At 39.3% G+C, this 21,662-nt stretch overlaps 1 protein-coding gene across 2 annotated transcripts in view; it reads left to right on the forward strand.

Moving 5' to 3' along the window:
- Window positions 1–5,701: 5,701 nt before the first annotated feature.
- The window catches only part of LOC121386757 (alpha-(1,3)-fucosyltransferase C-like), a 57,558-nt gene continuing 41,597 nt past the window's right edge, over window positions 5,702–21,662 (forward strand). The window contains exons 1-2 of one of the 2 annotated variants that reach the window (XM_041517765.1): window positions 5,749–5,781; window positions 12,860–12,979. In XM_041517765.1, coding sequence (XP_041373699.1) covers window positions 12,921–12,979 — 59 coding nt within the window. In that variant the 5' untranslated portion in view covers window positions 5,749–5,781; window positions 12,860–12,920. Of the gene's footprint in view, window positions 5,782–12,859; window positions 12,980–21,662 lie in introns of both variants that reach the window. The other variant, XM_041517762.1, reaches the window with a different exon arrangement.

Genomic DNA, 21,662 nt, shown 5'->3' on the forward strand with positions numbered 1-21,662 from the left:
CTCTCGACCTTGTTAGGATTATTTCTGGTATTTTCCTAACGCGAGAGATTCCTAAAGCCCGACATAAAAAAATAATTCTGGACGACATTATTGTGGCGTCTAGGGATGCGTGCAGGGTTCTTAATGATCACCTAGCTATTAAAGTTAATTCTGCTGCCATTGAGACTCGTAGTGTCTCATGGTATAAAGCTAGGGATCTAAAGTTTACGGAGACGCGAACTAACACTAGTGTGGATTAACTTTTATAGTTAGTACCCATTAACTAGTACTGTTCCGTCCCCCATTATGTTTACACATAATATAAATGGCTGTAAGAATACTAATTATAATAATAATAATAATAAAGTTAATAACAAGAGAGCCGACAACCCGGGCCTGGTCATTCTTCAATGGAATGCCAAGGGCCTGCGAACAAATGGATCAGAGCTTAAGAAATATTTGGATTTAAATAAAAATATAGATATTATTGCCATTCAAGAGTCCTGGATTGCAAATACTACTGATAAAATTAAACGCACTAAGTTATTTACTGAATATAAAATTCCGGGTTATACTGGACTCTTTTATACGAATGATAATGGTATTAGGGGAGGGGTAGCTACCTTTGTCAAAGATAGTATCTCCCACTCGCAAATTAAGACCGAGAATGAGCATCCAAATATCGAGGTTGTGGGAGTTGCCATACATGCTAAATCTGGGGATATCAATATATTTAATTATTATGTTCATCCTGCTGCTTCCGGTATTAAATTAAATCTTAATAATTTGTTGACACCCATTGGTAACTATAATAAAAATTTAATTATTCTTGGGGATTTTAATAGTAAAAATAAACTGTGGGGCTCGAAGGTTACCAATCTTCAAGGTCGCACTATCGATACCTTTATCGAAAAGTTAGACCTAGTCTGCTTAAATGACGGAAGTAGTACTCTTTTTTTCTGACACATACCACACCTGGTCTTGCCTGGACATTACATTGGTCTCCAGTAATATGGCGGCTGGTTGTGGGTGGGAGGTCTTTGATGACTTGGGTAGTGGCCACCTCCCAATTAAAACAATGTACAATATCTCTGATTTGTGGATTAATAAAACTAAATATAAACTTAAATGGAATTTTCATAGAGCTCATTGGTCCCGGTTTGGATACTTATGTGCCAAATTAGATCATGACCAAATAAGAGATATTAATATAGATAAATTTAATAAAAATTTGATAACAGCTATTATTGATATCGCTAAACAGACCATTCCTTTTTACTGTACTAAAAATAATTATAATCCGGTCCCCTGGTGGACGGAAGAATTATCTAAATTAAAAATACTTAGAAATAAGTTTAGAAAAAAAAAAAAAACCCCAAATACTGAGGAAAATATTAAAAATGTTTAAAGACAGTAAATATAAATTGAAACTCAGTATTAGTAAAGCTAAAAATGTCTCATGGACTCAGTTTTGTGGTTCCCTAAACAGGAACTCAAAGGTTAGAGAGGTGTGGGCAAAGATCAAAAGGGTGAACGGGAAACCATCTAGTATTAAAGTAATACTTAAAAACAATAAAAACTGTAAAACTAACCAAGATAAAGCTAATATTTTGGGAGCTGCTTTTAGGAATAATTCAGCTACTAATAATTACAATAAAGAATTTCAAGGCAGGAAAATTATTATTGAAAAATCTAGTCCTATCCCTCAAGAACCCTGCTCCCCGAAAGATGACCTGCCTTACAATGCACCATTTATATTGCAGGAATTGTATAGTGCTCTTGGTGGCCGAAAGGCCACGGCTCCTGGCCCTGATAATTTTAGTTATATTTTTCTGAAAAATATGCCCACCAAAACACTAGAACTCTTCCTGGAATTATTTAATTTAATATGGAGCGAGGGGTACCTCCCATTGGAGTGAAAGCACGCTGAAGTGTTTGCGCTCCCTAAGGTGGGTAAGGACCTCTCCCTCCCTACTAATTATATACCGATTTCATTGACATCCAGCGTTTGCAAGACCATGGAATGCATGGTTAACAACCGCCTTGTCCACTTTCTGGAGGTAAATAGTTTATTGTCTACCTTCCAGAGTGGTTTTAGAAAGCATCACTCCACCACTGACCATATTGTACGCCTTCAAACCGAGGTTAAAGATGCCATGCGGAATGGGCACAAAGTGGGTGGAGTGTTTGTAGACATTGAAAAGGCGTATGACATGGTCTGGTGACGGAGATTGTTGATGAAAGTTTATAAAATGGGGGTTAAAGGTGCAATGTTTACATTTATATAAAAAAATTTAATGCAGAGAACATTTGCAGTTAACGTCATTGGTTATTTTTCCCCCATTTTAACACTGGAAAATGGTATCCCACAAGGCTTAGTAATAGCACCTACCCTTTTTGCAATTTTTATTAATGATTTGGCAGAGGTGCTTATTACTAAAAATGAAAGTATTAAGATTAAGATAAGTATCGGTCTCTTTGCAAACGATACAGCATTCTGGAGAATCACAAGTAATTATGAGGACCTTCAAAAAGATCTCCAGGTGGACGTTAATAATTTAGCCCTATGGTCCAGAGCTTGGGGTGTTACCATTTCCAGTGCAAAAACTAAAAGTATAATTTTTCATAAGAAAAGACAATTTAAATCAGTATGTGATTTGAAATTAAAATTTAATGAAATAGTAATAAATCAAGTGCAATCGGTCAAATTTCTCGGAGTTATCTCTGACCACAATCTTAGTTTTGGGGAGCACATCACTGAGGTTACTGGTAACTGTACTATATACCTCAATTTATTGAGGGTATTATCAGGCACACCATGGGGTGCAGACCGTAACACATTGCTCATGATTTTTGAGGCCTTTATTGTGTCCAGGCTGCAATTGGTGCGCAGGCTTTTGGCTGTGCCAGTCAAACCCAGCTCAAGAAACTTGATAGCGTATATGGTAGGGCTCTCAAAATTATTGTTGGGTGCACTATCTGTACGCCATATGATAGTGTAATGGTTGAGCTGGGAGTTATGCCCTTGGCCCTTAGGGGAATCAGGCAAGGTTTAAGATATATTAATAAAGTTCGTAGTCAGGTGCCTGACTCTCCTGTCAACCAACTTAAACCTATATTAATAAAGAATATTAACAGAGATAGGGACATATCTGTAGTTTCATATTTAAATAAGTTCGCAAATGACTTTGGGATTGTTGGTCTCCCCTTGAGTAGGATGGAAATTGATTCTACCCTCCCATGGCGGGCCGGCATCCCTCGGGTTCATTACCACATCAGGGAAGAAATTATAAAAACTGATAACAACAATTTAAAGAAAGTAATTTTTCAAACAGTGATTGGGGAATTCTACCCGGATGTAATTCAGATCTATACAGACGGGTCGAAAGACCCAGACACTGGGAAAACAGGAATGGCCTTTATAATTAAAAATGTTAATTCAAAAAATCCCATAGCCATTAGGGCTAGGCTGTCGGATAATATTTCAGTTTATACCACCGAACTGATGGCCATACTGTATTCTCTGAAGTAGGTCGAACGATATCATAAAGATAATAGCCCTAACAGATATGTTCTCTTTTCTGATAGTCTTAGTGCCCTGCAGGCAATCAGTGGCGCCCATAGTGTTAGGCCGGAAATTATTTGCAAAATTCTAAAAACTTATAATAATGTTGTAGGTAAAGGAATTGAGGTCGTCATGGAGTGGGTTCCGGCACATATCGGAATAGCCGGTAATGAGCTGGCTGATGCGAACGCAAAAAGGAGTTTGTTGGACCACGTGGTCGGTGTGCCAGTGGAACATAATTATAATGAGATAAACTCTATAGCCGAACCACACTTTGGGCGTCTGTGGCAGACCGAATGGGACCACAGAACCAGAGTGGGGCATGCTTATATCAAACCAAAGGCGGCCACCCCCGGTCCGGTTTCATTTAATGTTAAAGCCACTAAAATTATATCAAGACTGCGGATGGTACGTCATCCGCACTGAATGATACTAAATTTAAAATCAGAAAAATACGGTCACCTAAATGTTTGGTATGCCATACCATAGAAAATGTTAATCACTTTTTGACTGAGTGGCCGGTCCCTGGGCGGTCACTGCTAAGGCATTGTTAGATTGGTGCAAAAGTGACCGCCTGGGAGCTGGGAGGTATTATAGATTACCAGTCCCGAGATGGCATTCGGTAAGTTCTGGTCGGTATGGGGGCAGCACTGGTTGCTGCTCGCCGGCTCCGACCGGGACTCCCCCTAGTAATGCACTTAGGTCCATTAGGGTATGCCACTCGGGATCTGTTTAAATATTCGGTGGGTGCGGCAATATTACTATATTGTAATTGCCTCCTCTCCCTTATGGAGTTGGAAGGACGTTGCTCGCCCATACTGTCCACTTCTCAATCTCTTCCGTATGCATGTCGCGCCTGGCCGGCTTCGGATTAATGGTTTACAATTATTTTTATATTGTACCGGTTTTTTAACCATAAATCTGTATATTTTATATATTATATTGATAAATTTAATTGTATAAAATTGATTTTAAAATGTATAGTTAATTTGTTGCATGAATGGTGAGGGTGAATGATATATTTACTTCAGGCTGATGGTAGGGGGAATGTTATCTGGCAGTAACACACACACACACACACACACACACACACACACACACACACACACACTTTTCGCCGACCAAATATATTGTATAAACTTTTTTAATTCTTAGTTTGGTTCTATTTTTTTAAAATTCTATTATTAGGTAATTGGCATGCTCGTTTTAATATGTTTTAATTATTTTATACTTGTTTTTAATTTATTTGAAATAAAAAGAAATCGGAACTCAATAGGGCTGTGCGCTGCTCCTATCCCAGTTGATGGAACTTGGTACTATACCCCGTTTCCATCCTCTAGTGTTCTAAATTAAAGGGTCACAGCGTCTGGTGAATGACGTAACCTTTAGATTCCCGTGGATTATGGAGAGGCGCCTCTGGACTTCAGGATCATCTGAGTACGTTTCACTCTGCCAGACTCACCGGACGCAATCTCTTCTGTACCTGTTAATCTAGCGGATGTGGATCACTCTCCTAGTGATCCAACCGCAAAACTATCTGAGGAGCACCGAGAATGGAGTGCACGACGGTTGGGTTGGCTGGGGGTGGGCCACGGAGGGGTGGGGGTATGCCACCGGAAGTAGATTAGGCCATAGGCGTAGGCGGTTTCGGCCGTAGGGGGTGTTAGGTTTGTCAGGGGGTCTGCCCACCGCCCCCTCGGGGCCCTCCCCCGGTTGCGGCAACACTGAAATTCCAAATATAATTGGTGCCCCTTATAACACTCGTCCCCACTGCTAAACAAACTTCCTGTGGCCTAGGCCCAACCTCCTAGAAACCAACCTACCTGGAAAAATAGGGTGAATAGAGAGCTCTGTATTATTAATTTAATATCAGAAATACCCGTTCTAAGAGTGCGATCAAAATTATATAAATTGTTTTAATTTTATTATTTTTAGAAATGGCACAACAAATATTAATTTATAAAGTCCCATTTCCTGATTGGTGTAAATTCAAAATTGTCCTAAGTAATTCTGCCCCGGGCTGGGTCACTGGCCTCCAGAGGCCGAGCCCGGGGTGGTCATTCTCGAAACCTTAGTGGTATAGGAGCATGTTAAACACATTATATCATGTCATGAAACGTTACGTCAAGGTTGGCTGCTTTCCTTTTGCTGAGGGTTTCAAAGACGTTGGAAGACATTTATTTCTCATTTTTAAAACTAAATATGTTGTTTTGATTGAGACTAGAGAAAGAGCAGAGGTGAGTACCAATAATTGCAGCATTCAAATACTGTTACTCCACGCGTTGGCTTGTTACACGATATATATGACCGTCATCCATTTAATCTGGGGGTTTTTTTGTGTGTGTGTCTACTTATTTACGTATCTGCATTATCTATCTTCGTTTTCTTGCCGTACACACATTATTTTCGTCTATTTGGGTACAAATCGTCCCGTAACCTCTATATTATCACCTCCCCTCCCGGTCAGAAACATTCCCCTTCAAAATCCACGTTGTTCAAACTCCTCTCTGTGAGCGTGTATGGTGTGGGACGTAGCCCAGTGGTAAAGCGCTCGCTTGTTGCTCAGTAGGTCTAGAATCGATCCCTGTCGGTGGGACCATTGAGCTATTTCTCGTTCCAGCCAGTGCATCACGAATGGTGTATCAAAGGCCGTGGCATTTGCTATCCTGTCTGTGGGACGATACATATAATAAAATATCCCTTGCTACCAATGGAAAATATATGTAACAAATGTTTGACATTCAGTAGCCGATGGTAAATAAAACAATGTGCTCTAGTAATGTTGTTAAACACAATACACACTTTAAGTGTGTGTATGTATATGTGAATGTATTTATGTATGTGAGTATACATACATACATAAACATACATGCGTACGTACGTACGTGTCTACGTACATACACACAATCACGTATTTACACACACGCACGTACACCTAATCATCTGGCTACCTACATAATGATTTTATATAATTCACGAAAGGTACCGCGACTTTCCCTGTATATCTTGAACTATATATTAGTGATTTCCCTAGAAATTAGGCAAGGCATGGTAGACCAAACACTTTTGGGGCATTTTCACCATTTTCGGGGGCACTTGTTTTTCATTAATTATACACAAAAATTAATTAAAATAAACATTAATGTAATTTATGTGTTTGCTGTAATAAATGAATGGCAAAAGATATAAAAGGCATATTTTATTAATTAATAATATATTTTTCGGCGCTTTATAAAGGCAATTTTAGAATGAATTGTTTTAGTCTCAGGGCAGCGTAGTGCTGATTAAGGCAAGATGGTGCTAGACTATTGAGGCATGGTGCCGCATCATGCTAAAACAAGCTAGGAAAAACACTACATACATACATACATATATATATATATATATATATATATATATATATATATATATATATATATATATATATATATATATATATATACTGCTGGAAAGAAATAAAGGAACACGTGGTATAATGGACGAAAATAGAAGTAGGAATTGATAACACACCTGTGGCACTATACCATCTCAATCAACCAATCGAATGCCACACACCATACCTAATTAAAAAAGCTACCGATGAAACCCCCTTTCCACCATTTAAGGAAGTCCTGTTCGAAGCTGCAGCTAATGAAAACTACCCTGAGCATATCCATATCTACACGGATGGCTAAAAAAAATCCAGATAACGGTAGGGTTGGCTTCGCAGTAATATCTAAACACTCTAAACTAGTTAAATACGCCAGGCTGTCAGATAACCTATCAGTCTATACAGCAGAAATGACAGCCAACTACGAAGCGCTAATCTGGATTAAAACTAAACAATACTCTAAAAGCGTTATCTTCTCAGATAGTCTTAGCTCCATCCAATCACTTCAAACTAATAAATCTACCAGGCCAGATATCCTCGCAGCTATCCACAATAAACTTCAAGAACTAAACCAGCTTAATTTAACAGTAGTATTCGAATGGGTCCCAGCTCACGTAGGTATAATTGGCAATGAAATAGCTGACTATGGAGCCAAAACTGCACTTTCAATCACTAGTACAATTACAGCGCTACCTTTAGGAATATCAGAACTAATGTCAAAAGCAAGAAAACACTACATTAATCACTGGCAGGCCAACTGGGACCTAACAGCCAATACACGGCACTATAACATCAAACCACTAGTCAACTCTATCCGACATAAACACCTAAACACCTGGATAATCTAGTTACTAAATTGCGCATAGGTAAATCTTCGCAGCTCAACAGCTGCTCTTTCACCAAAAAAAACCCCTGACTGTGAGTGTGGCACCCGAGAAGACATGAAACACTATCTTCTGGATTGCACGCTACACAACAGCTAGAGAAAACTAATGATAGAATCAATAACCGAAGCCAACCACAATAAACCAATTACACATAACTTTTTACTTAACCCTGATAAATATCTAAAACATAAAACCTTCAAAGCAGTATATCAATTCGTCCAGTCCACCAAACCAAAACTATAAGTGCCACGTACTGCCCGCCTTGCAAGCGTTCGGTCGACGCGGACCACCAACCCGACTGATCGCAAGCAGGATGGGAAACCGTAGCACACCCATCGGGCTCCTGACAGTCATAAAGTTAAAAACTAAAATTAGAAAATGATCGCAACCACCCGCCTGTACGTCTCCCGGAGGGAAGAGCGACCTTCTGCACTCGACCGACATGCACTCCAATCCGGGGGACCAACGGAGGGAAGGTGGCGATCTATAATTAAGATAAGTAATTAATACGCTGCTTAACTCGTGACACCCGTGACTCACTGGATGGAACATCCACCCTACGCACTCGAACAGACCACGTATTCCAACCCGGGGAGAGAACGGTGAAACGACAAAAGTAAAAGCATATACCTAGCCAAATTAGCTGGCACAAATTCAGCAATAAATTAACAATTACTCAAAACCACCCGCCTGTACATCTTTCGGACGGAAGGGCGAACTTAAGCACTCGACCAGGCACTCCAACCTGGGGATTAACGGCGGGACGGTAGCGAGTGATTAATAACCACTAGATATGCCAATGCCAACCAGACCTAACCACGATAACCATATCATTCTACTGTAAATATGTTCATGTTCTGAAGCTCGTGATTGACAACTGGCATACACCACCCGCTAGCGACACATTTTATTTTTCTCTCCACTAAGACAGGATCGAAATCACAGCAACCCATTTAGCCAATCAACATCGTTAGGCAATCAACCAAGATAGGATATCACTAATTATCACCTTTTCTTTGCAGCACTCTCATTGGTCCAATCCAGCTTATCACGAACCAGGAACTCCACATGTATATTTCGCACAAATTATGCACTTGCACCATGTACCACCAATACACTTTCTTATAGCAATAAGGTGAGGCACTTAGATCCACAAACAGAAACAGACGGAGAACCAACCCTTCGGGACCAGCTCTACAACAACCAGACAGAAAATAATAAAGGTACATTAATCAGATTAATATCATATATTAAATTTTATATTTTGGGGGCGGGAATAAAAATTTTTTTTTTTTAAAAACGGTACATGTATACAGTTACCTACTAGTAGTGTGTTTGTGTGTCTGTCTGGAGTATGTTTGTGTAACAGCCTTGACTGGCTCCCTGGCAATAGAGATAATTTATTGGCAACAAATTAAAAACATGCTAGAGCACTCTGCTTTTTAACCAATACTCACACTACAAGGTACATTCCCTTCAAATTAGATAGCTAGGCTAGTATAACTCCGCCCCTATCCTTGTATTTCATTATAATCCAAGGAGTGGGGGGGGGGGGGTGGCTCTGAAAAGACGTTGGAAAACACTAGATTAGGGACATAGGACAATAGGAACAACCTTAACACCAAAGTAGGACTCACATACAGATAGCATGCACATCACATCAGTACACAGGGTGCATTGACTAATGATAACAATGCACCCGCACCCATTTAATGGCCCAGCACGTACTCTAATAAGGAGCTGGATAAAATAATACCAGCTCCGAGTACACAACTGCACTGCACCCAGGGGAAACTGGACAAAAGAATACCAGTCTACCCTACCCAATCCCAAATACTTGCTGCTAGTACTGTCTTGGTGACACGGGAAAGGACCAAACAACGGCCACAACGTCGGGAACCCCCGGAACAACTCCCTTGCCTACCGGTGTTCACACAATTGCACGAGTCTTCTCTAGGTTGTCATGCCACGACCAGAAGCGGTCAGGCCCTTTATAAGGGCCCTACGGGCAACCTAGGGAGACACCCAGCATCACAGAGGTCTAATTAACGAGCTACTCTCGATTCACTAATATCAAAACCTATATTAGCTCGGCCATTTACCTTTCGACCGACCGTTCAAAAACTGCGCCAAATTTCCTCAATCACAAATTGCGCACCCTTTCTCTTTGGCATTAACGGCTCCATTCAAAATTCCATAGCACCACCACCACCCACCCGCCTGCTACCGAATCGATCGGGCTGCTGGCGCTCCCTTGCACCTGCCAGTGCAGGCGGTCCCTCCTCTCCCCCCCCCCCCCCCCCCCCACACACACCTGTCCTGTCATGGACGACAGGCGTGCGCTAAAACAGCTTGTTCTGAATGTGCACGTAAAACCCTATGACATGACCTGACCTAATGGACGAAATTAGACTGTGTTGAACTGACCGCCAGTAACACGGTCTACTTCTGACAACAAGGGTTGACGGTTTTGCTTGCTGTCTTTACTTGCTGATAGTATTTGTGTGATCTCTTATATATAATTATACACACGTAACCTACTATTCGAATTTACTTATCTGTGATATTTGTAGTTTTTTAACAGCCTTTTACACTGATTTGAATTTAAATTGTGAATTTTTATTTCGATGTTGATTATCAATTCATTCATATATTTATCGCTGTTCGATACCCACTAGCCGATGTGTGTTTCGTTCGAATGTGTCGTTAAGCATTCATTAATTTGCATTCGTTCAATGCTTAAATAAATACTGCAAGCATGATATGGTGTTTACGTTGTGTGCCCTAGATCACACTGCGCGGATAGGTTTCTTAATGGCATGTTGCACCTTTCAGCTGCTGTCGAGAATTGCTTTCCTGGGACACAGGATATTAATTACCATTGTATACCTTTCTTACACACCCGTTGGTGAAGTTATATTTACCCAGCTAGGCATGACAAATGTTTGGATGTCACGGAACTTTTCATCCATTAAAAATACTTCTTTAGCAAGTAAAATTAAGACAAAACGACCAGTGTTTACAACAATGGGATAGTAACATAGCTTTATCATCAAGAGGTAAAACGTACGCTATATTTAAAGAAAACCTTAGATTAGAAAAATATCTTATTATATTACCACAAACATTTTGTGCTATATTTCTCAAATTTAGAACATCTAACCACTACTTACCAATCTAAATAGGACGCTGGAACAACACCCCAGTAGAAGATAGAACGTGCACATTGTGTAACAATAATGACACTGGAGACGAATTTCACTATTTATTCACATGTACTTATTTCACTAACTCCCGTAAACATTTGCTTAAGCCATATTATTATAATAAACCAAGTATGTTGAAATGTAAACAACTAATGACGAATAGCAAAATAGGTGTTCTCAAGAAATTATGTAAATTAATACAAGAAATTATTGAGCATCGTGGTTAGGCCAACGGTCTACAGGCTGGTAGGTACTGGGTTCGGATCCCAGTTGAGGCATGGGATTTTTAATCCAGATACCGACTCCAAACCCTGAGTGAGTGCTCCGCAAGGCTCAATGGGTAAGTGTAAACCACTTGTACTGACCAGTGATCCATACCTGGTTCAGCAAAGGCCATGGCTTGTGCTATCCTGCCTGTGGGAAGCGCAAATAAAAGATCCCTTGCTGCGTGTCGTAAAAGAGTAGCCTATGTGGCGACAGCGGGTTTCCTCTAAAAACAAACAGTGTCAGAATGACCATAATTTATTATGTTTGACGTTCAATAGCCGATGAAAAGATAAAAAAAAATCAATGTGCTCTAGTGGCATCGTTAAATAAAACAAACTCTTTTTTTTTTATTGAGTATTGCTTACCTGGGACACTACCGGCCTCGGTGGTGTCGTGGTTAAGCCATCGGACATAATGCTGGTAGGTACTGGGTTCGCAGCTCGGTACCGACCCCTACCAAGAGCGAGTTTTAACAACTTAATGGGTAGGTGTAAGACAACTACACCCTCTTTTCTCTCACTAACCACTAACAACTAACCCACTGTCCTGGACAGACAGTCCAGATAGTTGAGGTGTGTGCTCAGGACAGCGTGTTTGAACCTTAATTGGATATAAGCACGAAAATAAAGTTCAACACCAACAACATGGGACACTGGATATAAATTGCCATTGTATACCTGTTTTGAAACTGTTTATTCGCAATATCATAGCCAGATATAATATATCAATTGTATTGTGCATTTTCGGATATACCTGCACACACATGGCACAGTGATACAGACACATGGGTCATTCTTTAGAAAGTGTCACTTCTATGTCCCTACACAATTTCTTTTGTATTTATATCTAGAAAACAAGATACTCTTTTCTTTTCAATAGAAAAAAATATGGTTTGTCAATTATATGGCCAGTTTGGTCACTGAACACGAATTCGGTGGAAGTTTTTGTCTACGACCACATTTTAGTTCCGGAACTTATTATTATTATTATTAAGTTATTTTTTATTTAATTAATTTATATATATATATATATATATATATATATATATATATATATATATATATATATATATATATATATATATATATATATTGGAAATAAAATTAAATTTAACCTAGTACAAATATTAGAACAAACAGAAGTACGTTTAATATACAGCCTCTAATATTTTATGCAGAAATGTATATTTAATATGTAATTACAATCGTTAAAAAGTCTCTTTTAGTCGCTAACATCTCAGGAATGTCCCTTTAAAGTTTAATGTCTTTTGAAGATTTTTATTTTCTGTTGACAGTGTTGTCGTCACCATGATCATTATCATTATGATCAAAATCATCATCATCGAAATTACCATCATCATCATCATCATCAAAGTCACCATTATCATCGTCAAAATCACCATTATCATTATCAAAATCAACATTATCATCAAAATGATCATAGCATCATCATCATCGTCGTCGTCGTCGTTGTCATCACCACCATCTGTGATCATTCTCATATCAATACCAACATTGTTATCATACTAGTCAAGAATGAGTTAAAGTTTAATGTCTTTTGAAGATTTTTTGTTTTCTGTTGACAGTGTTGAACAAGTGAGTACCGTTTGAGAAGGTCTCCTGTGAACTTGAGAGCGATACCCACATATGGATTGTATCAACTGGATCACCACTTTCAAGTCTTTTCTTTGTACCAACATCTTCAGGTGAGTGTACACGTATTATATCAGGTCAGGTCAGGTCAGGCCACGTCATAGGTTTTAACGTGCACATTCAGAACAAGATATTGTAGCGCACGCCTGTCATGAGCGCAGATGTCGGCTCCCGCAGAGGGGAGGGGATGGATCGCCCGCGCTGGTAATTGCAAATGAGTGAGGGTGGTTTTTGGTGCCATTGAATTTGCAAATTATAGCCCAATAGAAACTGTTGCGTAATTTCTTGGAGGTAATGTGGACGCATAATTTGGAGCGGTTCTGTCAAAGTGAAATACAGCCAGTTTTGGTTGTTTTGACATAGTTCGTCGAATGCTAACTCGATGTGTCATTTGTAAATATACCAGCTAAATAGGGAATACTGTACGGGTCGAATGCTAACTCTACGTGTCATTTGTGAATGTACCAGCTAAATAGGGAATACTGTACGGGTCGAATGCTAGCTCGACGTGTCATATGTAAACGTACCAGCTAAATAGGGAATACTGTAGGGGTCGAATGCTAGCTCTACGTGTCATATGTAACTATACCACCTAAATAGGGAATAATGCACGGGTCGAATGCTAACTCTACGTGTCATATGTAAACATACCAGCTAAATAGCAAATACTGTACGAGTCAAATGCTAGCTCGACGTGTCATATGTAAATATACCAGCTAAATAGGGAATACTGTACGGGTCGAATGCTAACTCGATGTGTCATTTGTAAATGTACCAGCTAAATAGGGAATACCGTAAATATACCAGCTAAATAGAGAATACTGTACGGGTCGAAGGCTAGCTCGACGTGTCATATGTAAATATACCAGCTACATAGGGAACACTGTACGGGTCGAATGCTAGCTCGACGTGCCATATGTAAATGTACCAGCTAAATAAGGAATACTGTACGGGTCGAATGCTAACTCTATGTGTCATTTGTGAATGTACCAGCTAAATAGGGAATACTGTACGGGTCGAATGCTAGCTCGACGTGTATGATGTAAATATACCAGCTAAATAGGGAATGCTATACGGGTCGAATGCTAGCTCGACGTGTCATATGTTACTGTACCAGATAAATAGGGAATACTGAACGGTTTGAATGCTAGCTCGACGTGTCATATGTATATGTACCAGCTAAAGAGAGAATACTGTACGGGTCGAATGCTAGCTCGACGTGTCATATGTAACTGTACCAGCTAAATAGGGAATACTGAACGGTTGGAATCCTAGCTCGACGTGTCATATGTAAATATACCAGCTAAATAGGGAATACTGTACGGGTCGAATGCTAGCTCGACGTGTCATATGTAACTGTACCAGCTAAATAGGGAATACTGAACGGTTGGAATGCTAGCTCGACGTGTCATATGTAAATGTACCAGCTAAATAGGGAATACTGTAAATATACCAGCTAAATATCGAATACTGTACGGGTCGAATGCTAACTCTACGTGTCATATGTAAATATACCAGCTAAATAGAGAATACTGTACGGGTCGAATGCTAGCTCGACGTGTCATATGTAACTGTACCAGCTAAATAGGGAATACTGTACGGGTCGAATGCTACACCTACACTTTTGGAGGAAAGGTGTAGGTGTATCATGATACACCTACACTTTTCAATGAACTACACCTGTATTTAAAAATTTAACAAAAATAGCTAAAAAATAATGAATAATACAACCAACTTTTATTGTCAAAACTTACATTGAAATACGAAAGGTATGTCCGTTTTTTCTTATATTTCATGAATATTTATGTTCATGACAGCTTGGGCATGTATCGTTATGTACAATGTTTGGTGGGGTTTTTTGTTTGTTTTTTGTTTGTTTGCTTGTTTATTGTTTTTGTTTGTTTTTGTTTTGTTTTGTTTGGGGGTTGTGTGTGTGTTTTTTGTGGGGGGGTTTGGGGGGGGGGGGGGGGGTTTTTTTAATAGGTACAGGTAAATCAGTTTCAGTATTACAAATATTAGTGCATCTATTTTCATGACGGCTGGGGTTTGTTTCACTATATACAATATTTTTTTAAAATGGGTACAGGTAAGTCAGTTTCAGTTTTACAACCATTTGCATAGCTATTTACATAACAGCTGGGTGAGGTATCATTGTATAAAATGGGTTTTTATGATGATACACTTTCAGTATTGCAGTCATTTGAATATCTATTTGCATGGCAGTTGGGGATGTACTCTATACTGAATGCATTTTGAAATTAGTAGATTGGAGGTATTACTATTAGTATTAACCTTAGAGTCAGTACAGGGCAATTCCATTGTGACGGACGTACACATTGGACGACTAAAATACTAAATGTTAAAACAAGTTAATAAAAATCGGAAAAGTTAATGATGGTTTCATTCAACCATTAGTTACACTTCTGTATTAGACCCTTAAAATAAATTTGTCTCGACAGAAATTTTTGAATGGTTGTACCAAGGCGCGTGACGGACGTACATGCATACTTAGTAAACAGCCAGTGTCATCAAAATATGATACAAATTCTGTGGATCGTTAGTACTCACGTAATTAATTCCTATTTGTAAATACAGTCTGAACATCAGAGAAAGGCATCACAGCATATTCAGAATGCAATAAAGTAACTGGACCTAACTGGTATAGGGTAAATATTGTGACGGACGTACGTAAAATGTGTGACGGACGTACATGCCCGATTTGGATGAATTAATTTTAACATAACATCAATACTGGTCTACCCAAGACCCCAATAATTAATGACCAAATAGAATAATAATTGACGAAAAAAGGAATAAGGAAGATAAACGGTTCGTTTGCAAAAAAAACACAAAAAAAAACAAAAAAAAACACGTTTAGTGCACATTGATCAATTTTTTAATTATTGGCAATTGGATGTCAAACATTTGATAATTCTAACACAATCTTCAGAGGATATTTGTTACATTTTCCCATGCACTTTCCACATACATGGCAGCACATAATATGAACTTTAATATGCATCGTGAGGACCTGGTTGGAATGGGAAAAATAAGGATCCACGGAGGGGAAAGGCTGTTTCCAGTTCTATGAGTTCATAACATCAGCTGAGTGCTCAGCTACATCCCTGGGTGGGACCAGAGTGAGGTGTTTAATTAGAAAACCCAACTGGAATATGCACCTGGTTCCCTGAGACTCGGTCGGTGGCCAAAGAAATCATATAGGAAACTTCACGCATGTAACTTACTTGTAAGCGATGTTCTACAGCTGTTGGCGAAAATTAAACGGTTCCACCGACAGTATAAATGTTAGATACTTTCCCTTCATTCACTTTTATAAAATATAAACTAAACACGAAAAGGACAATTCCTTCCAATATAACTAAATTATCCGTAAAATGCACAGCAGCGAGGGAAATAAATTGAGTTATGTATTGTTAAAGTATGCATATAAATTTAATTATAAAATTTGACCGCAATTATTTTTTGGTTCATGCAAGTATGAACCGACAAAACGATATGCACACTTTTGTATTACCCACTACGCGGAGTCATACAGTGTGCACATCGGGTTTTTTCGGTTCATACTTGCATGAACCAAGAAATAATTTCGGTCAATTCTTATATATATATATATATATATATATATATATATATATATATATATATATAAGAGGTGAAAATTAGCAGTCGCCTGTGGTGACCTTTATTGGCTAAGGACGACTAAGCATTTTACAATGATAGTCCATTGGGCGACCATCGATTTTTGAGTGTGGCAAGTATGGTACCAGTTAAGAAAGAAACACACTGAATTTGAAACGAATGACCAATGTGACAAAACACAAGAACATGTTCTACATTTTGACAGCACCAGACTGACTAGAGTTAGATTCAGGTTGTTGTTTGTTTTGTTGTTGTTTTTTGTGGGAGTTTTTTGGTTTTTTATAATGTTGTCGGCTTACTGGAATGGACTGGATGCGCCATAATTATCTAGTAGACCTACTCTTTGACATTATTAAATGTTATGGTACAAATGAATCCTATTTAATTAGCTTGCTAGTATTTATTCTGGGACAAAATCAAAATTTATCTTGTAGTGTTAACTCCACTAACAATGAAATTGTCCATTACTACAGGGATTATTCCAGAAGTCAATTAATTGACATGCAAATATAAAATATAAAAACATTAATTTATTAAATTGTGAACCCATACCATCTGAAATAACTTTTGGAGGGAAACTGAGTGTAAATAAAAAAAAAATACATATTTATAAAACTGCATAGGTTAAATCTTTTCTTATACAGGTTTAAGGCAATTGATGGAACATCCAAGGTAATCTGAACGATGAAACCGTAATACGAGATTAGAGTCGAATGGGTATTTAGCAAACGAGTGAATGATTCCATCAATCTGTATCTTGTATCTTGTTTATAGGAAGACAGCCACTCCCGAGGAAATACTTTACTGGAGAGTTCATCCCTCTTGCATCGCCATAACGAGGACTGCCACTCTCCGACTAGTTTACTAAAACGTGCAGTTCTTCCTTTTAATTATTTTTAGTCTCTTTGTACTGCATTATCAATTACATCAGAGACAATGCAAGTGAAGCTGCATAAATTGGCTGTTCTAGCATTTTTCTTTACATCGGTATTAAAAATTATATTTAATCTGTAGCACTTAATGGCAATTTGTGAAGGACTATTTTTAGTTATAATGGATTTCCTTTTCAAAAAATGTTATTTGGGTTCGTATGGGTTTAAAACTTAATATGTTTTTAAATATGAATTTTAACTTTATTCATTATGAAGTTACATACCAATTCATCGTTTTCCTTTTGACGCAAACGGACTATATACATGGTTATTATTATACATGGTTATTATTCAACAAAGAAAATTCTAGTTTTGATTTTCGTTGTGCAGTTAAATTACAGGGCAAGTTGAATTTGAAAAGGGCTAGTAAGATGTTAAAATCGCCTAAGTCTTTTCATCCGCTTTCTAAAGACTTGGCGACCACAAAAGAACGTGCCCTTAGACTAGCAGTGCATAGATAACACGATTTCAAGCTGTAGATGTCGGCTGTAGTATTTTAGTAGTTTAAAGGACAATATATTCCTGTAATACAGCAGCTTTCATAGAAGTTGTGACCAGGACAGTTAAAAAAGTGTGTTTTGTTTTGTTTAACGAGACCACTAGAGCACATTGATTTATTAATCATCGGCTATTGGATGTCAAACATAATATGGTCATTCTGACACAGTCATAGAGAGGAAACGCTACATTTTTCCATTAGTAGAAAGGGATCTTTTATATGCACCATCCCACACACAGGATAGTACATACCACGGCCTTTGATATACCTATCGTGGTGCAATGGCTGAAGTGAGAAATAGCCAACTACCGACGGGGATCGATCCCAGACTGACCATGCATCAGTGGTGCCAGGACAGTTATGTGTGAAGCTTATGTGTGAAGTTTAATTGCATGTGGCATACACGCGCGCGCGCAGAACCATACACACACATCCACATCCACACACAAACACACACACGCACATATATATACATACGCCCACACACATGCACACATTCACGCATAAACATACACACATACGCTGACAATACAACAGATTGAGAAATCCATTGTCTTTTTATTTGTTCTAAAAACCAAATAATAACAACAAAACAAAACAAAACAAAACAACAAATAATAAAGAACCCCCCCCCCCCCCCCCCCAAAAAAAAAAAAACCTCACAAAAACCCACAACAAAGGAACAAAAAACAAACAAACAAAACAAAAAAAACCCACACAAATAAAAAAGTAAACAAAGAAAAAACATTTTATTTGAAACATAAACAACAGAAAATTACTTTAATGAAGTTAATAATGCTGGGGCCATATTTGTCTTTATCTCCCTAAACCCATACTTTCACTTCGGAATATATACATATATATATATATATATATATATATATATATATATATATATATATATATATATATATAATTACCATATAATGGATATAGCCGTTTGCATTGAGTCTTTGTGTAATCACACATGGACGGATACAAGAGTGGAGATCAGGGGCATGTCTCTGCCCCCTGCCAAAAAAACAACAATACAAGCCAAGTGTCCATTTTTAAACAATTTGTTTTCAACTTCTATTTCACGCATGCAAAACTTTTACCCCTGCGCGTGCTGTAATCTCACCGTGGTGCAGGGGTGTAACATTCTCTTTGAGAATGGCCAATACAGCACAAATTGAAGTTTAGAGTAAAAGTCAGTATCTATCTGTGATATTTGTATTTGTATTTTTGCACAGTTCTTTACACTGTTTTTATTTATATCTTGAATTTTTCTGTTGATGTTGATCATCACCTTATTTGTTTCCATTACCATAGTTTGACACGCAATAGCCGATGTATTTTTCGTGCTGGGGTGTCGTTAAACATTCATTCATTCATTCCCAATAGCCGATGTATTTTTCGTGCTGGGGTGTCGTTAAACACTCATTCATTCATGCCAAACTTTTACTGAAGGGCCGTTTTTTTCAGGAATTTGTCCCAGTGCTCTACTCTGTACGTCCGACGATGTTGTGTTCGGCAATCGTACAGATTTTCTGCCCCCCCCCCCCCCACCCCCCACCCTTGCTTTGCGGATTTGGGCCTTTGTCCAAGTAAGACGTTTGTATATAACAAATATTACTGTGTCCATCCATCCATGTTTAAGTTGGTTTCATTATTTAATTCATCAAGTAAACATACTTACGGCGATTAGGTAATTTGATACATAATGTATGTAAAAGACGACAAAACACCCATACTTGATTTTCCTGTGCTCAACTATAACTGGTTTTATAACGTGCACGTTGTGAGCGGATCATCTCTCTGTAGCTGGATATAGGGTTACAGAGTTTTCTTCAATAATCTTATAAAATTATTATTTTCAATGGATAAATCTGTGTGGTCCTTAACCATTACCAAAGTATTTATGTCAGCTGTAAACGTATTTCCAGTCCAATGGATACTCTGTTCACAACGCTTATCCTAAAATTAAAAGTACTTCTGAAATTAGCTACTATATTGTCATCATTTCATTAATGCCTGCGTGTATTAGACTCTGTTCTAAATGTGTATGTTTTTGTTTTGTGCCGATGAACTTCGGGTTGAAGGCTGAAATAAAGAATTGAAATGAAAAACAATACCGCGTCCAGCACGACGGGAATTTGGCCATTGTGACGCTTATCTACGGAGACAATAGACGGAGGAGATCTGATAGCAGAAGAAGACGGCGACCCAAGGCGGCTCAACTGCTGGAGGCCGTCCATTCTGCTTCGCCGCTCCCCACTACTCGGCCCACGCCAGGAGTGGCAAAGGGGGGTCAAAGCTGTCAGCTCAACTGACAGTGGCGCCCCCTCCTTCAGCAGCACCAGCGCCGATGGAGACTGGACACGTGATAATCACGACTCCACCGTCCAGCCCATCGGTGTCTCTACCGGTTGTTGTTGCGGCGGACGCAGTGCGTGAATCCAAGAAGCGGAAGGTGTCAGAACAGAACCCGTCCAGACCTCAGCCCAGCGCTTGGAGGATCGCACACAACAAGCTGCCTGTTCGGAACCGCGGCTGTGTTAAGGGAGAGTTTACGTCTCCCTCTCAACTAGTCGGTCCCTACAAGGAGACAAGCTGGAGATCGACACCATCTGGTCAGGGTCGGTACCAGATTCAGCATGCAAAGGAGATGAACACTTTCTTCCTAACATCGGAGCGGAACTGGGTGTATCGACAAGGACTCTTCAAAGCAGACATAGAAAATTCAATCAGCCACCGGATTTCCACTGCCTGAGAAATATGAAGCACTGCTTCGGGACTGCTACGCTGACCTCGTCAAGTTCCTCCCGAACTACCGAGTTGATCAACTCATCACCACGCCATGAGTTTCGCCTCCAATATTTCAGGAACCTTCGCTTTTAGGTAAGGGCCTAGTCGGACGTTTAAACGTTTTGGCTGCCCTTCAAAATTTTATGGGGGTTTTTTGTGGGGTTTTTTTGTAAACAGTCCGACGCACTTTATTTTTGGATGCCCGTCTAAATTGCTCAAATCACCTTAAAACGTTATCGGCCGAGTACTCTAATTTTATTTTTGGACGTTTTTTGCCAGACATGTTAGGGTGGATCAGCTAATTTTGTCCTTAGGTCTATGACTTAGCTACTAAATTGCTATTCCAAATTCCGCCCACCTCAAGCTTACCTCCCCCCCCCCCCCCCCCCCCCCCCTTCCTGGCCCGGATTTAGTCACTGGCGATGTCAGAGGTTAAGCCCGAGACAGGCGCGTTCGAAACTTTCGTGGTATATGAACATGTAAAAAGAGTTCTCTCTCTGTCTCTCTCTCTCTCTCTCTCTCTCTCTCTCTCTCTCTCTCTCTCTCCCCCCCCCCCCCCCCAGTCGAGGCATGGGATTTTTAATCCAGATACCGACTCAAAACCCTGAGTCAGTGCTCCGCAAGGCTCAATGGGTAGGTGTAAACCACTTGCACCGACCAGTGATCCATAACTGGTTCAACAAAGGCCATGGTTTGTGCTATCCTGCCTGTGGGAAGCGCAAATAAAAGATCCCTTGCTGCTAATCGGAAAGAGTAGCCCATGTAGTGGCGACAGCAGGTTTTCTCTCAAAATCTGTGTGGTCCTTAACCATATGTCTGACGCCATATAACCGTAAATACAATGTGTTGAGTGCGTCG

This window comes from Gigantopelta aegis, chromosome 12 (genome assembly GCF_016097555.1).
Source record: "Gigantopelta aegis isolate Gae_Host chromosome 12, Gae_host_genome, whole genome shotgun sequence".
In the NCBI taxonomy this organism is placed as follows: Eukaryota; Metazoa; Mollusca; class Gastropoda; order Neomphalida; family Peltospiridae; genus Gigantopelta; species Gigantopelta aegis.